The 18616-nt window shown below is 38.7% G+C and overlaps 3 protein-coding genes across 7 annotated transcripts in view; all 3 read left to right on the plus strand.

The window, feature by feature from the left end:
• The first annotated feature begins 3574 nt into the window (after window positions 1–3574).
• Window positions 3575–5237, plus strand: LOC103372758 (interferon-inducible GTPase 1-like). The gene is made up of 3 exons (XM_008302473.1): window positions 3575–3736; window positions 3994–4562; window positions 5074–5237. Exons 2-3 carry the CDS (start codon window positions 4001–4003, stop codon window positions 5235–5237), a joined length of 726 nt encoding a protein of 241 aa, XP_008300695.1. The 5' UTR covers window positions 3575–3736; window positions 3994–4000.
• A 366-nt stretch (window positions 5238–5603) lies between these two features.
• Window positions 5604–18616, plus strand: part of LOC103372523 (interferon-inducible GTPase 5-like) — a 32558-nt gene continuing 19545 nt past the window's right edge. Inside the window, exons 1-4 of one of the 3 annotated variants that reach the window (XM_008302188.1) lie at window positions 5604–5774; window positions 6058–6254; window positions 16371–16742; window positions 17254–18012. In XM_008302188.1, the coding sequence (XP_008300410.1) occupies window positions 6065–6254; window positions 16371–16742; window positions 17254–17891 (1200 nt within the window). In that variant the 5' untranslated portion in view covers window positions 5604–5774; window positions 6058–6064 and the 3' untranslated portion in view covers window positions 17892–18012. Of the gene's footprint in view, window positions 5775–6057; window positions 6627–9718; window positions 10800–16370; window positions 16743–17253; window positions 18013–18616 lie in introns of those variants that run through there. The other 2 variants (XM_008302203.1, XM_008302197.1) reach the window with 2 other exon arrangements.
• LOC103372502 (interferon-inducible GTPase 5-like) lies at window positions 8397–16354 on the plus strand. Of its 3 annotated transcripts, XM_008302161.1 has the most exons (4): window positions 8397–8468; window positions 14148–14259; window positions 14519–15087; window positions 15608–16354. In XM_008302161.1, exons 3-4 carry the CDS (start codon window positions 14526–14528, stop codon window positions 16243–16245), a joined length of 1200 nt encoding a protein of 399 aa, XP_008300383.1. In that variant the 5' UTR covers window positions 8397–8468; window positions 14148–14259; window positions 14519–14525; the 3' UTR covers window positions 16246–16354. The 3 variants fall into 3 exon arrangements, with proteins under 3 accessions (XP_008300383.1, XP_008300390.1, XP_008300399.1); XM_008302168.1 differs by lacking the exons at window positions 8397–8468; window positions 14148–14259 and adding an exon at window positions 8916–9127 and having other exon boundaries at window positions 14798–15087; XM_008302177.1 differs by lacking the exons at window positions 8397–8468; window positions 14148–14259 and adding an exon at window positions 8916–9104 and having other exon boundaries at window positions 14775–15087.

Here is an 18616-nt window from a genome sequence, read left to right on the forward strand (position 1 = left end):
ACTGGTGGACGTCAGGCATTCATACCACCTCATGGAGTCTGTTTCAGACAGTCTGAGCAGAAACATGCATATTAGTGGCCTGCTGGAGGTCATTCTGCAGGACTCTGGCAGTGCTGCTCCTGTTCAAAGGAGGAGGTAGCATCCTGCTGCTGGGTTGTTGCCCTCCTACAGCCCCCTCCATGTCTCCTGGTATACTGGCCTGTCTCCTGGTATCTCCTCCATGCTCTGACACTGTGCTGAAAGACACAGCAAACCTTCTTGCCACAGCTTGCATTGATGTGCCATCATGGATGAGCTGCACTACCTGAGCAACTTCTGTGGGTTGTTGACACCGCCTCATGCTACCTCTAGGGCTGAGAGCACTGACAAAATGAGAAAGTGACCAAAACATCAGCCAGAAAAGATGAGAACAGAGACATGGTCTGTGGTCACCACCTGCAGAACCACTCCTTTATAGGGGTTGTCTTGGTAATTGCCTCTAATTTCCACCTGTTGTCTGCTCCATTTGCACAACAGCAGGTGAAATTGATTCACAATCAGTGTTGCTTCCTAACAGGACAGGTTGATTTCACAGAAGTGTGACTGACTTGGAGTTGCATTGTGTTGTTTAGATGGTCCCTTTATTTTTTTGAGCAGTGTATAATACTCAGTTATTTCTCATTCACAATATCAGAAGCTTCAAGAGTCATTTTCTATGCCTTCTTCAGACTCAACAACATCGTGACTGCAGTTTGAGAGCCACCTTGCAGCCCTTCTTGAGAACATGTTGTACCAAATTTCACCCAATGTAGTATGTGCTCCATGATAAATGTACTGGAAAATCGCAGCCTGAATCATTACCTCCTTGGTGGCTTCTTTGTCAAGGAAGATGTCCATGTACTCATCCATGTCCCCTGCACAAAACATGTGCAGAAAACATGAGCAGGGGACATGGATGAATACATGGACATCTCCAGCTGCATTCATTTTCCTCTAAAATCCGATTTCATATGAGAAATACTAAAATACATCAATCGCTAATGTCAAAAAATGTAATCAATTTAGTGGCAAACTCGATTTTTTAAAATCAAGTTGGCATAAAAACCTGACCTGATATGGAAAGCTAATACACACAGCCCTGGCACACCTGGACACTAGGAAGGGGAATTATGTGCGAATGCTGTTCGTGGACTTCAGTTCAGCGTTCAACACCATAATTCCCTCCAGACTGGTCACTAAGTTGCAGGACCTCGGACTCTCCTCCGCCCTGTGCAGGTGCATCTACAGCTTTTTGACCAGCAGACCACAGGTGAGTGGGCAATCACCTGTCCCCCTCACGCACCCTGAACATCGGTGTCCCCCAGGGCTGTGTGCTCAGCCCTCTGCTATCCTCACTGTACACCAATGACTGCCTGTCCACATCAGGCTCAAACGCCATCATTAAGTTTGCTGATGACACAGCAGTGGTGGGTCTGATCTCCAACAGCAACAAGGAGGACTATTTAATGGAGATCACCCACCTGGAGGACTGGTGCAGAGACAACAGTTTCCTCCTGATCGTCAGCAAGACCAAAGAGCTGATTGTTGACTACAGCAAGCAGCAGCAGAGGGTATACCACCCACTCAGGATTGGCGGGACAGAGGTGGAATGAGTGGAGAGGTTCAAGTACCAGGGTGTCAACATCACGCAGGACCTGACGTGGTCCTGTTACATCAACGCCCTGGTGAAGAAGGCTCGACAGCGTCTCTACCTCCTCCGACACCTGAGGGACTTCAAGTTCTCTCTCAAGGTGCTCAGGAGCTTCTACACCTGCGCCATTGACAGTGTTTTGGCTGGGAGCATCACCACCTGGATAGGCAACAGCACCCAGCAGGACTTCTTGGCCCTGAGGAGGGTGGTCCCCTCGGCTGAGCGCACCATCAGAACCACTCTCCCCAACCTGCAGGACATTTACACCAAATGATGCAGGTTAAAGGTCAGGAAGATTGTGAGTGAGCCCACCCACCCCAGCCACAGACTGTTCTCTCTGCTGTCATCAGGGCGGCGATACCACTGCCTGAAGGCAAACACAGAGAGGATGAGGAGGAGCTTCTTCCCTCAGGCTGTCCGCCTGCTGAACCTGAAACAATAGACTTAATAGACAATCAAACTGGTCACTTTGCACTTTTCACCTTGTATATATACACATATATATAGTATTATTATTATTTTTATTATTTTCTCTATTTGTTTATTCCCTTTTTGCACTGTTTGGAAATTTGATTTATTTATTTCTGATATTTCAATCTCTCTCTCTCTCTCTCTCTCTCTCTCTCCCTATATATATATATGTATATATATATATATATATATATATATATATATATATATATATATATATATATATATATATATATTTATTTCTTGTGTGTTCTATTCCTTATTCTTCTTTATCTTTATTTATCTATTATTATTGTTTCGGTGTGGAATAGGTACACAATGCATTTCACTGCCTGTGCCATATATAACAGTGTTTGTGACCAATAAAAGACCTTGAACCTTAAACTTTGAAGGCAGATGTTATTTTTGGATTCGGCGTTGCAGAAGTGTCCTGGATCAGTTGGAAAATCCTAGACCCCTTTATTGTAGCCCGGTGTAATCAATTGGTTTAATCATATGCTGAAATATTTTTGAATGAATAATCAAGAGCTATTGCTTTGCCCCTGCTAAAGATTTGCCATACATATATAATTTTACATTTAAAGTTTATTTGGTTTTAAATTTTATGAAGTCATTTACAGTATCTGATGGTAGTGAAAAGTTAGGCAATCGTGTGCATAAGATCTTTTAGTGGTTCTTAATGGTAATTCTAAGTCACAAGTAAAATAGTATTTTTAAACATATCCCTGGGGTTAGTTGTCCAAACCTCTAAATCTAACCTAGCAACTTACCAAGTGCTTGTTCCATTTAAGAGGAAAGCTGCCACTGACAGGTGTGTCTTGTAGAGTGATTTGACTACTGAGGCTACTTAGTTGAGTCAACTATTAGCGGAAGCGGGGTAGGCGTCTGGATTAAGGCAGTTAGAAGCTATAGGCACGTTTCCTTGACACCAGCTTAAGCAGTTCTAAAGAATCTTTGTAGGTCAAGGACCTGTAGGCAGGTAGAACCTAACCCTAGTAACGGAGAGCTGGGCCAGTAACCCTGTTACAGGGGTTATACTGGTGCGGAATAACAATGACATCTATGAAATGTATTCATGCATGTATGCACCTCACACTGTCATACATGGAGCATGTTAAATTGTCAGAACACAGGTTGAAACAAGTATATTTCAAGGATACAGTGTCAGTATGTGGGCTGATGACCTAGTGACTCATACCTTTTTAAATTGAATGGCATTATAAACTCTAGTTGTATTTCCCATTGCCGCCAATGAATAGGTTTCAGTATTGCTCAGAGCTGTAATGTTGTCTGAAGCACAGATACTGCAGAGTCCAGGAAGTGACAGTGAAAATATTCAACTGTAAAATCTAAAGCCTGACAGACAAAAACATGTCAGGCTCCTCCTCTCTGTGTTTTTCAACTCTCTCAGCTCCCTCAGCGTGTCTCTGTTCTTCAGAATCTCTTTCCCTCACATTAGGATCGTGACACTGGTCTGTCCAGAGGTCTGAATTCAACCAAACAGACTAACAGATTCTTCTCCTGGACTCCATTTAAATATATAAGGTGTAACAGTGGTGTTTCTGCTCCAGGTTCCAGTTTCTGGAGGAAATCTGAGTGAGTAGCTGCTAACTTTTGGAGTTTGATCTCTTTGAGTTTTCTCTGAAAAAAAAAACACAGAAAACAAAAGACTAACCAGTGTGAAAACAGAACAAGAAGTACATTCTTCTATAGTCTTCTGATGCATGTGATGTATTCTTAATGTCAGATATGATTTTATACCATATTGTTTGCTCTAAATATATATGTATAAACATATTCTGTTGTCCAAGATCATAGTGCGCTAATTTGTACACTTTTTCTTTCTATTCAAGGACCAACATGGACGATCCATTTGATTCATATCCAGAAGAAATTAAAGAATGTAAACAAGCACTGATGAACAATGATCGTGCTACAGCAGCTGCAAAGATTCAAGAATATTTAGAAAAACAAGATAATATTCCCCTAAATATTGCCGTCACAGGAGAATCTGGCTCTGGTAAATCCACCTTTGTTAATGCCATTAGAGTCATAAAAAACAGCGATGATGGAGCTGCTCCTACTGGCTGTGTAGAAACCACCATGGAGGTCACACCATATCCTCATCCAAACTATCCCAATGTTACCTTTTGGGATCTTCCTGGAATTGGCTCCACCAACTTTCCAGCTGATCAGTACCTGAAGCATGTTGAATTTGAGAAGTTTGACTTCTTCATCATCATCTCAGCTGATCGCTTCAGAGAAAATGATGTGAAACTGGCTCAGGAGATTCAGAAGATGAAGAAGAAGTTCTACTTTGTTCGCTCAAAGATTGACCACAACATACAGGATGAGAAAAGAAGTCAGAAGAACTTCAGTGCAGAGACGACTCTTAAACATATAAGAGACAGCTGCATTCAAGGTAGGTGTCTTCTTATTATTGTAATATTTCTGTTCTCAAGAGTGTGGAAACTTTTCACAGATAACAAACTAGAGCTTTATTTATATGTTTTCTCTACTCACATTTAAAGTAACCCTACAGATTACCAAATGACAAGATTAAAATTAAACACAAGGATGTAATGGAATCTGTCTGGTGCACGTGAAAAACCTGAGACACTTCAGATCTTTATAATATCTCAACTTTAGAAATGAGTTGAGGTTTTACTGAGCCAGAGTGATGTATGATGGATCATTGGTAGGATTCTTTAATGCATCAGAAAATACAACAAATGATTTCAACATTGAAACAATTCAACATTTTACATCTTAGTCACTGTACCTTTACATTGAGCTGTTGTTGCCTAATTTCCAAGTTTTTTTGTTTTTCTGCTTTGGTCCTCCTCATTACAAACTAGTGTTAAAGTCGTCATATAATTTTCACAATGATAAAATTACTCTATGAATCATGTTGTATTCCCTCTTCATCACAGGTCTTCAACAACAAGGTTTTGAGGCTCCACAGGTCTTCCTGGTGTCCAGCTTTGACCTCCACCTGTATGATTTCTCTCTCCTCCATGAGACCTTAGAGAGAGAACTTCCTGCANGGAAAGTTTCTATCTTCCTGAACCTCACACCAGCATGTGTTGATTTATGACATATATGAAATGTATTCATGCATGTACGTACATCACACTGTCATACATGGAGCATGTTAAGTTTTCAGGACACCAGGTGGAAACAAACATATTTCAAGGATACAGTGTCAGTATGTGGGCTGAAGGCCTAGTGACTCATACCTTTTTAAAATAAATGACATTATAAACTCTAGTTGTCTTTTCCATTGCCACCAATAAATAGGTTTCAATATTGGTCAGAGCTGTTATGTCCTCTGAACCACAGATACTGCAGATTCCAGGAAGTGACAGTGAAAATATTTGACTGTAAAATGAAAAGCCTGACAGACAAAAACATATCAGGCTCCTCCTCTTTTTTCTTTTTTTTGTAAACTCCCTCACAGTGTCTCTGTGCTTCAGAATCTCTTTCCCTCACATTAGGATCGTGACACTGGTCTGTCCAGAGGTCTGAATTCAACCCAACAGACTAACAGATTCTTCTCCTGGACTCCATTTAAATATATAAGGTGTAACAGTGGTGTTTCTGCTCCAGGGTCCAGCTTCTGGAGGAAACCTGAGTGAGTAGCTGCTAACATTTGGACTTTGATCTCTTTGAGTTTTCTCAGAAAAATAAAATAAAATTTAACATAAAAAACAAAAAAACACTAACCAGTGTGGAGAAAAATGGAACAAGAAGTAATTTCTTCTAGAGTCTTCTGATGTATGTGATGTATTCTTAATGTCAGATATGATTTTATATCATATTGTTTGCTCTGAGTATATATGTATAAACATATTCTGTAGTCCAAGATCAAAGTGATTTTGTACTCTAATTTGTACACTTTTTTTTTTCTATTCAAGGACCAACATGGACGATTCATTTGACTCACATTCAGAAGAAATCAAAGAATGTAAAGAAGCACTGATGAACAATGATCATGCTGCTGCAGCTGCAAAGATTCAAGAATATTTAGAAAACGAAGATAATGTTCCCCTAAATATTGCCATCACAGGAGAATGTGGCTCTGGTAAATCCACCTTTGTTAATGCCATTAGAGGCATAGATCATGATGATGATGGAGCTGCTCCTACTGGCTGTGTAGAAACCACCATGGAGGTCACTGCATATCCTCATCCAAAGTATCCCAAAGTTACCTTTTGGGAACTTCCTGGAATTGGCACCACCAACTTTCCAGCTGATCAGTACATGAAGCATGTTAAATTTGAGAGGTTTGACTTCTTCATCATCATCTCAGCTGATCGCTTCAGAGAAAATTATGTGAAACTGGCTCAGGAGATTCAGAAGATGAAGAAAAAGTTCTACTTTGTTCGCTCAAAGATTGACCATAACATACAGGATGAGAAAAGAAGCAAGAAGAACTTCAACGCAGAGACGACTCTGACACGTATAAGAGACGACTGCATTCAAGGTAGGTGTATTATTCTATTGGTACTACTCCTGTTCTCAAGAGTGTGGTTTCAACAAAAGAACATAAGATTTTATTAAATGACAGATTGACAAAACTTTTCGGGGGGGGNCTCCCCCAGCTGGGGCAAGTAAGAGGAAGAAGTGTCAGATCTGCCCACCTAAGAAGGACTGTAAAACATAGACTGTGTGCTGCAGGTGTAAGAAATGTATCTGAAGGCAGGGCAGTTTGACCTGGAGGACATGGGGTGTATACAGAATATGAGGACAATGAGAGAGTTAAACATTTCCGTGTTGTGCTGTAACTGTGACTTGTAAACTCTTTTAGTCATAAGGACCAATGTTCTTCCAAATGAGTGCTTTAACTTCTGATACTGATTCTGATCAATTACTATCACTTTAACATGTTTACTGAAGTAGCAGTTGAAATGCAGGACCTTTAGTTTTTCCTCAATAAATGACTAAAATACTTAAAGTGTATTTTCTTTTGTTATCTTTCATGTGGAACTCAAAATCCATTTCTCTCTGTCCCATATGGTAGAAAAAGTACAACAGGTAAAAATAAAATTCATTGCTTACCACAATTACCACCTGCCAACAGCCATCACCTTAAAAAACAAATCTGACTGACTGAATGATTGTTGTTGTTGTTGTATAGAATATATGCTATATTGATTTAAAAAAAAAAAAAAGAAAAAGAAAAAGTCAGCTTTTACAAGATTGAATTTCCCTTCTGGGATAAGTATTTTTCATTTAATTTCATTTTCATTTCATTTCATTCATTCATTTCAACTGTCCTTATCTGTGGGCTAGGATGCTCTAATGGAAGCACACAGTACTTTACATAGAACACACAAATATTTACAAGGCCCTGGGTTTAACCACCTCACTGTGGTGGATAGAAATATGCAGCATTAATTCATGATGCAGGTGAGCCTCTGAATTATGTTTGTGAGAGCAATATCATTTTTATTTTGTTAATCTGATGGTTTCTGTCTAATACTTCATGCCCAGCATCATCCAGACATGGCTTGTGATAAAACTGAGACTTGTCCAGCTAACAGCCTCCAAAGATGCAAGCATCTGTAGAATGAGTGCACTTATGTGTACTGGGAAACCTGTCACAGTGTAAAGGTACATTCCACCTGACCTCTCCCAGTTGTCATATAGGAAGGAACACTGACACATTTTTATTACACTGCACATCCATTTTCTGCCATTGATTCTAGAACCAGGGTGCACAGGAACAGCATCTGACCCTGTTATTTAACAAAGTGACCCAGACCCTTCTTTCTAACAAAGACAAGCAACAACTTTGTCACTGAGCTGAAGAAGAGAAGGCTATACGGCACGACACTCACTGAACTAGAGGGAAAGTTTCTATCTTCCTGAACCCAATCACACCAGCATGTGTTGATTTATGACATATATGAAATGTATTCATGCATGTACGTACCTCACACTGTCATACATGGAGCATGTTAAGTTTTCAGGACACCAGGTGGAAACAAGTCTATTTCAAGGACACAGTGTCAGTATGTGGGCTGAAGGCCTAGTGACTCATAGCTTTTTAAATTAAATGATGTTATAAACTCTAGTTGTATTTCCCATTGCCACCAATAAATAGGTTTAAATATTGATCAGAGCTGTAATGTCCTCTGAATCACAGATGCTGCAGATTCCCGGAAGTGACAGTGAAAATATTTGACTATAAAATGAAAAGCCTGACAGACAAAAACATATCAGGCTCCTCCTCCTTTTTTTTTTTGTTTTCAACTCTCTCAGCTCCCTCAGAGTGTCTCTGTGCTTCAGAATCTCTTTCCTTCACATTAGGATCCTGACACTGGTCTGTCCAGAGTTCTGAATTCAACCCAACAGACTAACAGATTATTCTCCTGGACTCCATTTAAATATATAAGGTGCAACAGTGGTGTTTCTGCTCCAGGGTCCTGTTTCTGGAGGAAATCTGAGTGAGTAGCTGCTAACTTTTGGAGTTTGATCTCTTTGAGTTTTCTCTGAAAAATAAAATAAAATTAAAAAAAAAACACTAACCCGTGTGAAAACAGAGAACAAGAAGTACATTCTTCTACAGTCTGATGTATTCTTAATGTCAGATATGATTTTCTATCATATTGTTTGCTCTAAATATATATGTATAAACATATTCTGTAGTCCAAGATCAAAGTGATTTTGTACACTAATTTGTGCACTTTATTTTTTCTATACAAGGACCAACATGGACGATTCATCTGACTCACATTCAGAAGAAATCAAAGGATGCAAAGAAGCACTGATGAACAATGATATTGCTGCAGCAGCTGCAAAGATTCAAAAATATTCAGAAAAACAAAATAATCCCCTAAGTATTGCCATCACAGGGGAATCTGGCTCTGGTAAATCCACCTTTGTTAATGCCATTAGAGGCATAGATCATGATGATGATGGAGCTGCTCCTACTGGCTGTGTAGAAACCACCATGGAGGTCACTGCATATCCTCATCCAAAGTATCCCAANAAGAAGTCAGAAGAACTTCAATGAAGAGATGACTCTTACACATATAAGAGACTACTGCATTCAAGGTAGGCGTCCTCTTCTCATTGTAATATTTCTGTTCTCAAGAGTGTGGTTTTGTGGAAACAATTGTCATAAACTAAATCATCATTTATAATGTTTTCTCTACTCACATTTAAAGTAACCCTACAGATTACCAAATGACAAGATTAAAATGAAACACAAGGATCTAATGGATTCTGTCTGGTGCACATGAAAAACCTGAGACACTTCAGATCTTTATAATATCTCACCTTTAGAAATGAGTTGAGGTATTATTGAGCCAGAGTGATGCATGATGGCTCATTGGTAGGATTCTTTAATGCATCAGAAAATATGCCAAATGATTTCAACATTGAAACAATTCAACATTTTACATCTTAGTCACTGTACCTTTACATAGAGCTGTTGTTGCCTAATTTCTGAAGTTTTTTTGTTCTTCTGCTTTGGTCCTCCTCATTACAAACTAGGGTGAAAGTCGTCATATAATCTTCACAATGATAAAATTACTCTATGAATCATGTTGTATTCCCTCTTCATCACAGGTCTTCAACAACAAGGTATTGAGGCTCCACAGGTCTTCCTGGTGTCCAGCTTTGACCTCCACCTGTATGATTTCTCTCTCCTCCATGAGACCTTAGAGAGAGAACTTCCTGCACACAAGAGGAATGCTCTACTGTTTACCATGCCCAACATCAACCGTGAGATCATCATCAAGAAGAAAAAAGCTTTTCAAGCCAAAATAAAATATTATGCTGGTCTGTCTGCAACAGTGGCAGGTGTGCCAGTTCCTGGGCTTTCTACTACTGTTGATCTAGGAATGATGGTTACTGTTGTTTTGAAATATGTACTTGCATTTGGACTTGATAAACCGTCACTGCAGAGACTTGCTGACAGCACAGGTGTGCCATATGAGAATCTGTTTGCTGTCATCAAATCACCACTGGCTTTAGAAAAAATAACTGTTGATCTCCTCCTGAAGTTGATAACCCAAATGACAGTCACAGGTGTTTTGCTTGCAGCAGAAGAAGGGTCCAGATTCATTCCCCTGTTTGGAATCCCAATAGCAATGGCCCTCTCTTTTACTGCAACATACAAAACTCTGAGTGTTTTCCTCAACTCACTTGCTGAGGATGCACAGAGGGTGTTTGAAAAGTCTCTGGGTTTGGAGACATCAATGTGATATTGTAAAGTGAATGCTAAAGGGCATCTGACTTCTAGATTTCTGTAAAGGAGACAGCATTAGATTGTAAATAGATAAATACAACATCTGAATCATATCCTTGCTGCACATTTTAACCAACATTCATTTACAGTTGATCTGTCAGATGGACAATGCAGGACTCATTTATTCTTATCAGTACAGAAACAACAGAGTTGTTGTTCTCAGTATAAGACATTTAAAGTGTTTTCTTTATTATTTTATCAAGTGGAGAAATGTGATCTTCCTATTCATATATAAACTGTGTTAAATGTGGAAAACTGCTGAATCATAGCTGTGGTACTTTTAAAAATTGTTTGTGTGATCAATGATGTCAACACTTTGAGCAAATCAGGTGAAATGATGGTTACTGATGAAACATCTTTATCTTGTTATGTTGTGTCATTGAATACTTTGTGATGGAACTGGTGGTTTTGTCATTTAAAAATAAAATCATATTAACATGAGGAAAGCCTGACTGCCCTTGTTGATCATTTCCTGTCCTGAACCTGATGCAGGACCACAAAATGGCTGCGATGTGGATCTCATCAAACCCAGGGTCAGAACAGAGATGACTTTTGGATTGATCAAGGCAAGATTTACATGTCTACATGGACCATCACAGGGAGAGAACCTCTCCTCAACCCACAACCCCTGATGTTGTAGACCCCATCACCTTAAATCACTGACTGGCAGAATCATCAGAGAAGCCATCACACAACAATTGTTTGCTTAAAAACANCCAGACTTTCATTCAGAATAAGTTATTTTATCTTTTGTTCTTTTATTCCTGGAGTGAAAATAAAACTCTCTCTGATTAGTTGTTTACACATGTTTGGAGAAAAACCAAGTTATGGGATTACCTTCTTCTTATAACTTTATTAAAAACCCTTTGTAATCTGAGGTCGAGTTTCCTGTTTTATAATTGCAGAAGTTGACTCAGTAATGATGACAGAGGATCAAAGTCCCCCTCAGTGCAGAATTTCAAGAGAGCAACTGTGCTGTTGGAAGACTTGTGGTTTCACAACAACACAGAAACTAAATGTGTCAGTGAACAGTTGAATGATGTTTGAAGCATTTACATTTTTTCTAGGTTTGAGGTCCAGCACATTAAGACATCCAGTCATTCTTTGTCCATGTTTTTCAAAATCTTTTTTATTAGGAGCTGATAATTGCTGTTTCAGCTCCTTTAGTGTCTAAATATCTTTTAGAAACCAGTTTCTCAGTTTTTCTGTCATGTTGGCATCCTTAAATGGGGAAGCTTTAATTAGAAAACCTGTTCCAGCAGCTGAAACTAAATCTGAGAAACTGAGTTTACTTTTACTTCCTGTTGGTGTCAAAGAAAAAGGTATTAAAATGTTGGAAAAGATGTGTGTTCAATTCATGTTTATAAAAGCCACAGGTTGACCACTGACACGCTAAAGAGGTGGTTAGTTGGTGCAAGTGTACTTGATCTGTTTTGCATTGCATTTTTTCTGGCAAAAACACCCTGTGGTGAACCACAAGGGCCACCTGGTGCAGCAACACTGGCTGTTTGTATGCAGATGAAACTATTTTGGTCGCCAGCAAAATATGAGACAACACAAAGATCAGGACACAGCACCAACACGAGATCAGTGAGCTACATCAAGAATCACAAACCTGAACCACAGATAGCATCATTTGGTAATCAGATAATGACCACTGAGACAGTGTGATGATTCAGTCTCTACATATATTTAGCAAAAATGTTTATCTGGTTTCAAGGATTGTTCTGTTATCCTGGAATACTCACAAGACTTTGGAACATTTTTCTTTGCTAGAGGAAATCTTTTTTTTTCACCCTCTCAGTTTGGAACATGCATTTAACTGTCAGTTGTACTGTACAGTTTATGAACTTCAGCAGACTGCATTGAAATCAGAACAGTTGAACAAATCTAGATTACTGCATCCTTGGTATTAAACTGAATAAACTTTTTAAGTTACTAAAGATCGAAACCACCAACTTTATCAAGTGAAACATCACCACACCTCATTGTATCTACTATCTCGCGTGTGTGTGTGAACAGAGAAACAAAAACATTGGAATGTAAAAGTACAGACAGATACAAGAATTCTTCCAACTACAAACACATAACATTCTTCAATTAGGTTTGGCTTTTGTTGTGAGATACTTTGGATTTCGAGTTTGCTCATCATCTTTAAGTGGAGGACTTGGGTGGTTATTTTATGATGACTATCCAGTGCTGTTCTCAGACTGGCATTTCATGTTTTTGTAATATTTGTAACTCTCTGTATATGTAAATGTTTTTATATTATTGTATAGATGTTTCTGTTTTCCAGGTCACTCAGTGCAGATTGGACTAATTATGAACATTAAAACCACCTGCCTGATATTGTGTACGTCCACCTCGTTCTACTATCACAGCTCTGACCCCTACACAGAACATCTGGAGGGTTTCTATAGTGTCTGGTACCGAGGTGGGTGGCACATTCCAGGACTCAAGGTTACTCAGCAGAACACTGTGTAGTCACACGATAATCAATGTTATTTACTTCATCTGTCAGTGGATTTAATGTTGTGGCAGTTTGGTGTATATCTACCTTGAATATCCGGTTTGTACAGTTTGCTATAGTTTCAGTAACTGTGTCTCCTGGGGTTCCTTCACACAGCCCACATTATACCACTGATAGAAGGTAAACAACTGTCAAGTAGGTTTTATTGAAGTACTGTACTCATGTGCAAATTTGAGGTACTTCATTAAACATTACTGTGTTGTCATTTGTAAACTCTTTTAGTCATAAGGGGCAATTATCTGCAAAATGAGTGTTTTCATTTCTGATACTTTAAGTATCATTTGCTGTTACTTTTACATGTTTACTTAAGTAGCAGTTTAAATGTAGGACCTTTAGTTTTTCTTCAGTAAATGACTAAAATACTTAAAGTGTATTTTCTTTTATTATCTTTAATGTGGCATTCAAAATCCATTTTTTCTCTTTGCATAGAATGCACAAATATTTACAAGGCCCTGGGTTTAACCACCTCACTGTGGTGGATAGAAATATGCAGCATTAATTAATTATGCAGAATGCTGAATTATGTTTGTGAGAGTAATTTGTGTTGTTAATCTGATGGTTTCTGTTTAATACTTCATGCCCAGCATCATCCAGACATGGCTTGTGATAAAACTGAGACTTGTCCAGCTAACAGCCTCCAAAGATGCAAGCATCTTCTTTTAGAATGAGTGTGTTACTAACAAAGACAAGCAAAAACTTTGTCACTAAGCTGAAGAAGTTCAGAGAAGGCTAAACAGCACTACGTTCACTGAACTAGAGGGAAAGTTTCCATCTTCCTGAACCCAGTCACACCAGCATGTGTTGATTTATGACATATATGAAATATATTCATGTATGTACGTACGTCACACTGTCATACATGGAGCATGTTAAGTTTTCAGGACACCAGGTGGAAACAAACATATTTCAAGGACACAGTGCCAGTATGTGCGCTGAAGACCTAGTGACTCATACCTTTTTAAATTAAATGACACTATAAACTCTAGTTGTATTTTCCATTGCCACCAATAAATAGGTTTAAATATTGGTCAGAGCTGTTATGTCGTCTGAACCACAGATACTGCAGATTCCAGGAAGTGACAGTGAAAAGCCTGACAGACAAAAACATATCAGGCTCCTCCTCTTTTTTCTTTTTTTTTGTAAACTCCCTCACAGTGTCTTTGTGCTTCAGAATCTGTTTCCCTCACATTAGGATCCTGACACTGGTTTGTCCAGAGGTCTGAATTCAACCAAACAGACGAACAGATTCTTCTCCTGGACTCCATTTAAATATATAAGGTGCAACAGTGGTGTTTCTGCTCCAGGGTCCAGTTTCTGAAGGAAATCTGAGTGAGTAGCTGCTAACTTTTGGAGTTTGACCTCTTTGAGTTTTCTTTGGAAAAAAAAAAAACTACAACAAAAAAACCCAACAAAAAACAAAAGACTAACCAGTGTGAAAACAGAACAAGAAGTACATTCTTCTACAGTCTGATGTATTCTTAATGTCAGATATGATTTTATATCATTGTTTGCTCTGAGTATATATGTATAAACATATTCTGTAGTCCAAGATCATAGTGCGCTAATTTGTACACTTTTTCTATTCAAGGACCAACATGGACGATTCATTTGATTCATATCCAGAAGAAATCAAAGGATGTAAAGAAGCACTGATGAACAATGATCGTGCTGCAGCAGCTGCAAAGATTCAAGAATATTTAGAAAAACAAGATAATATTCGCCTAAATATTGCCATCACAGGAGAATCTGGCTCTGGTAAATCCACCTTTATTAATGCCATTAGAGGCATAGATCATGATGATGATGGAGCTGCTCCTACTGGCTGTACAGAAACCACCATGAAGGCCACTGCATATCCTCATCCAAACTTTCCCAAAGTTACCTTTTGGGATCTTCCTGGAATTGGCACCACCAACTTTCCAGCTCATCAGTACCTGAAGAAGGTTAAATTTGAGAAGTTTGACTTCTTCATCATCATCTCAGCTGATCGCTTCAGAGAAAATGATGTGAAACTGGCTCAGAAGATTCAGAAGATGAAGAAAAAGTTCTACTTTGTTCGCTCAAAGATTGACCATAACATACAGGATGAGAAAAAAAATCAGAGGGACTTCAATGAAGAGATGACTCTTAAACATATAAGAGACTACTGCATTCAAGGTAGGTGTCTTCTTCTTATTGTGACTATTTCTGTTCTCAAGAGTTTGGTTTTGTGGGAAAAAAATGACAGATAACAAACTAAATCATCATTTATAATGTTTTCTCTACTCACATTTAAAGTAACCCTACATATTTCTAAATGACAAGATTAAAATTAAAGACAAGGATGTAATGGATTCTGTCTGGTGCACATGAAAAACCTGAGACACTTCAGATCTTCATAATATCTCACCTTTAGAAATGAGTTGAGGCATTATTGAGCCAGAGTGATGCATGGTGGATCATTGGTAGGATTCTTTAATGCATCAGAAAATATGACAAATGATTTCAACATTGAAACAATTCAACATTTTACATCTTAGTCACTGTACCTTTACATTGAGCTGTTGTTGCCTAATTTCCAAAGTTTTGTTGTTCTTCTGCTTTGCCCCTCTTAACAAACTAGTGTGAAAGTCATTATATAATTTTCACAATGATAAAATTACTATATAAATCATGTTGTATTCCCTCTTCATCACAGGTCTTCAACAACAAGGTTTTGAGGCTCCACAGGTCTTCCTGGTGTCCAGCTTTGAGCTCCACCTGTATGATTTCTCTCTCCTCCATGAGACCTTAGAGAGAGAACTTCCTGCACACAAGAGGGATGCTCTACTGTTTACCACGCCCAACATCAACAATGAGATCATCAACAAGAAGAAAGAAGCTTTTAAAGCCAAAATAAAATATCTGTCTCTTCTGTCTGCAGCCGCGGCAGGTGTGCCAGTTCCTGTGTTTTCTGCTACTGTTGATCTAGGCATAATGGCTGCTGTTGTCATGACATATGTACTTGTGTTTGGGCTTGATAAACCGTCACTGCAGAGACTTGCTGACAGAACAGATGTGCCATATGGGGCTCTGGTTGCTGTCATCAAATCCCCACTGGCCTTAGAAAAAATAACTGTCGATCTCCTCCTGAAGGTGATATCCCTAATGACAGCTGAAGGTGCTTTAATGGCAGCAGAAGAAGTGTCCAGATTCATTCCCCTGTTTGGAATCCCAGTAGCAATGGGTCTCTCTTTTGCTGCAACCTACAGAATTCTGAGTGTTTTCCTCAACTCACTTGCTGAGGATGCACAGAGGGTGCTTGAAAAGGCTCTGGGTTTGGAGACATCAGTGTGATATTGTAAAGTGAATGCTAAAGGGCATTTGACTTCTTGATTTCTGTAAAGGAGACAGCATTAGATTGTAAATAGATAAATACAACATCTGAATCATATCCTTGCTGCACATTTTAACCAANAGAGGCATAGATCATGATGATGATGGAGCTGCTCCTACTGGCTGTGTAGAAACCACCATGGAGGTCACTGCATATCCTCATCCAAAGTATCCCAATGTTACCTTTTGGGATCTTCCTGGAATTGGCACCACCCGCTTTCCAGCTGATCAGTACCTGAAGCATGTTGAATTTGAGAAGTTTGACTTCTTCATCATCATCTCATCTGATCGCTTCAGAGAAAATGATGTGAAACTGGCTCAGAAGATTCAGAAGATGAAGAAAAAGTTCTACTTTGTTCGCTCAAAGATTGACCATAACATACAGGATGAGAAGAGAAGTAAGAAGAACTTCAACGCAGAGACGACTCTTAAACGTATAAGAGACGACTGCATTCAAGGTAGGTGTATTCTTATTATTGTAATATTTCTGTTCTCAAGAGTGTGGTTTTGTGGAAACATTTGACAAATAACAAACTAAATCTTTAATTGTTTTCTCTACTCGCATTCACAGTAACTCTACAGATTGCCAAATGACAAGATTAAAATTAAATACAAGGAGAAAAAGGAGTCTGTCTGGCGCACGTGAAAAACCTGAGACACTTTAGATCTTTATATCTCAACTTTAGAAATGAGTTGAGGTTTTTTCTTGAGCAAGAGTGATGCATGATGGATCATTGGTAGGATTCTTTTATGTGTCACAAAATATGACAAATGATTTCAACATTGAAACAATTCAACATTTTACATCTTAGTCACTGTACCTTTACATAGAGCTGTTGTTGCTTAGTTTCCAAAGTTTTTTCTGTTTTTCTGCTTTGGTCCTCCTCATTACAAACTAGTGTGTAAGTCATAATTTTCACAATGATAAAATTACTCTATGAATCATGTTGTATTCCCTCTTCATCACAGGTCTTCAACAACAAGGTTTTGAGGCTCCACAGGTCTTCCTGGTGTCCAGCTTTGACCTCCACCTGTATGATTTCTCTCTCCTCCAAGAGACCTTAGAGAGAGAACTTCCTGCACACAAGAGGAATGCTCTACTGTTTACCATGCCCAACATTACCTGTGAGATCATCAACAAGAAGAAAGAAGCTTTTCAAGCCAAAATAAAATATCACGCTGTTCTGTCTGCAGCCGTGGCAGGTGTGCCAGTTCCTGTGCTTTCTACTACTGTTGATCTAGGCATGATGGTTACTGTTGTTCAGGAATATGTACTTGGATTTGGGCTTGATAAACCGTCACTGCAGAGACTTGCTGTCAGCACAGGTGTGCCATATGAGAATCTGGTGGCTGTCATCAAATCACCACTGGCTTTAAAAGACATAAATGTTGATCTCCTCCTGAAGGTGACATCCCAAATGACAGTTGCAGGTGTGTCAATGGGAGCAGCAGAAGCGTCCAGATTCATTCCCCTGTTAGGAATCCCAATAGCAATGGGTCTCTCTTTTACTGCAACCTACAAAACTCTGAGTTTTTTCCTCAACACACTTGCTGAGGATGCACAGAGGGTGTTTGAAAAGTCTCTGGGTTTGGAGCCATCAGTGTGATATTGTAAAGTGAATGCTAAAGGGCTTCTGACTTCTTGATTTCTGTAGAGGAGACAGCACTAGATTGTAAATAGATAAATACAACATCTGAATCATATCCTTGCTGCACATTTTAACCAACATTCATTTACAGTTGATCAGTTCTTATCAGTACAGAAACAACAGTTGCTGTTCTCAATATAAGATATTTAAAGTGTTCTCTATATCATTTTATTATGGAGAGAAATGTGATCTTCCTATTCATATATAAACTGTGTTAAATGTAGAAAACTGCTGAATTATTACTGTGATTGTTTGTGATCAATGATGTCAACACTTTGAGCAAATCAGGTGAAATGATGGTTACTGATAAAACATCTTTATTTTGTTATCTTGTGTCATTGAATACATTGTGATGGAACTGGTGGTTTTGTCATTATTTAAAGAACATATTTTCTACAACATTTACTGGATCATAGAAATAATAACAATACTTGCTGTTAATAATAGTAACAAGGGAGAGGAACGTAAAATTATATCATATAAATAATCATGTCAATGTCCATCATATCTTTCTGCATCATAAACAATGAGTACATTGTCATATAATGCCACAAGTAGAGGTGCAGGAAACACCATTGTCTCTAAATATTTTGACTTCAGCAGCCTCATTGTTTCTTGTTCACACCTGTAGACAGTTGTAATGAAGGTTCGATGCCCTCCAGTGGTCAGAGTTAGAAACTACA

The sequence above is a fragment of the Stegastes partitus genome, unplaced genomic scaffold (assembly GCF_000690725.1).
Source record: "Stegastes partitus isolate 25-593 unplaced genomic scaffold, Stegastes_partitus-1.0.2 Scaffold36, whole genome shotgun sequence".
In the NCBI taxonomy this organism is placed as follows: Eukaryota; Metazoa; Chordata; class Actinopteri; family Pomacentridae; genus Stegastes; species Stegastes partitus.

What these genes read in the sequence shown, in the direction of transcription:
- LOC103372502 (XM_008302161.1), top strand. Translation starts at nt 14,526, where the DNA reads ATGGACGATTCATTTGATTCATATCCAGAAGAAATCAAAGGATGTAAA. An exon ending in AAGAGACTACTGCATTCAAG is followed by an intron (nt 15,088 to 15,607) that starts GTAGGTGTCTTC and finishes TCTTCATCACAG; the next exon opens with GTCTTCAACAACAAGGTTTT.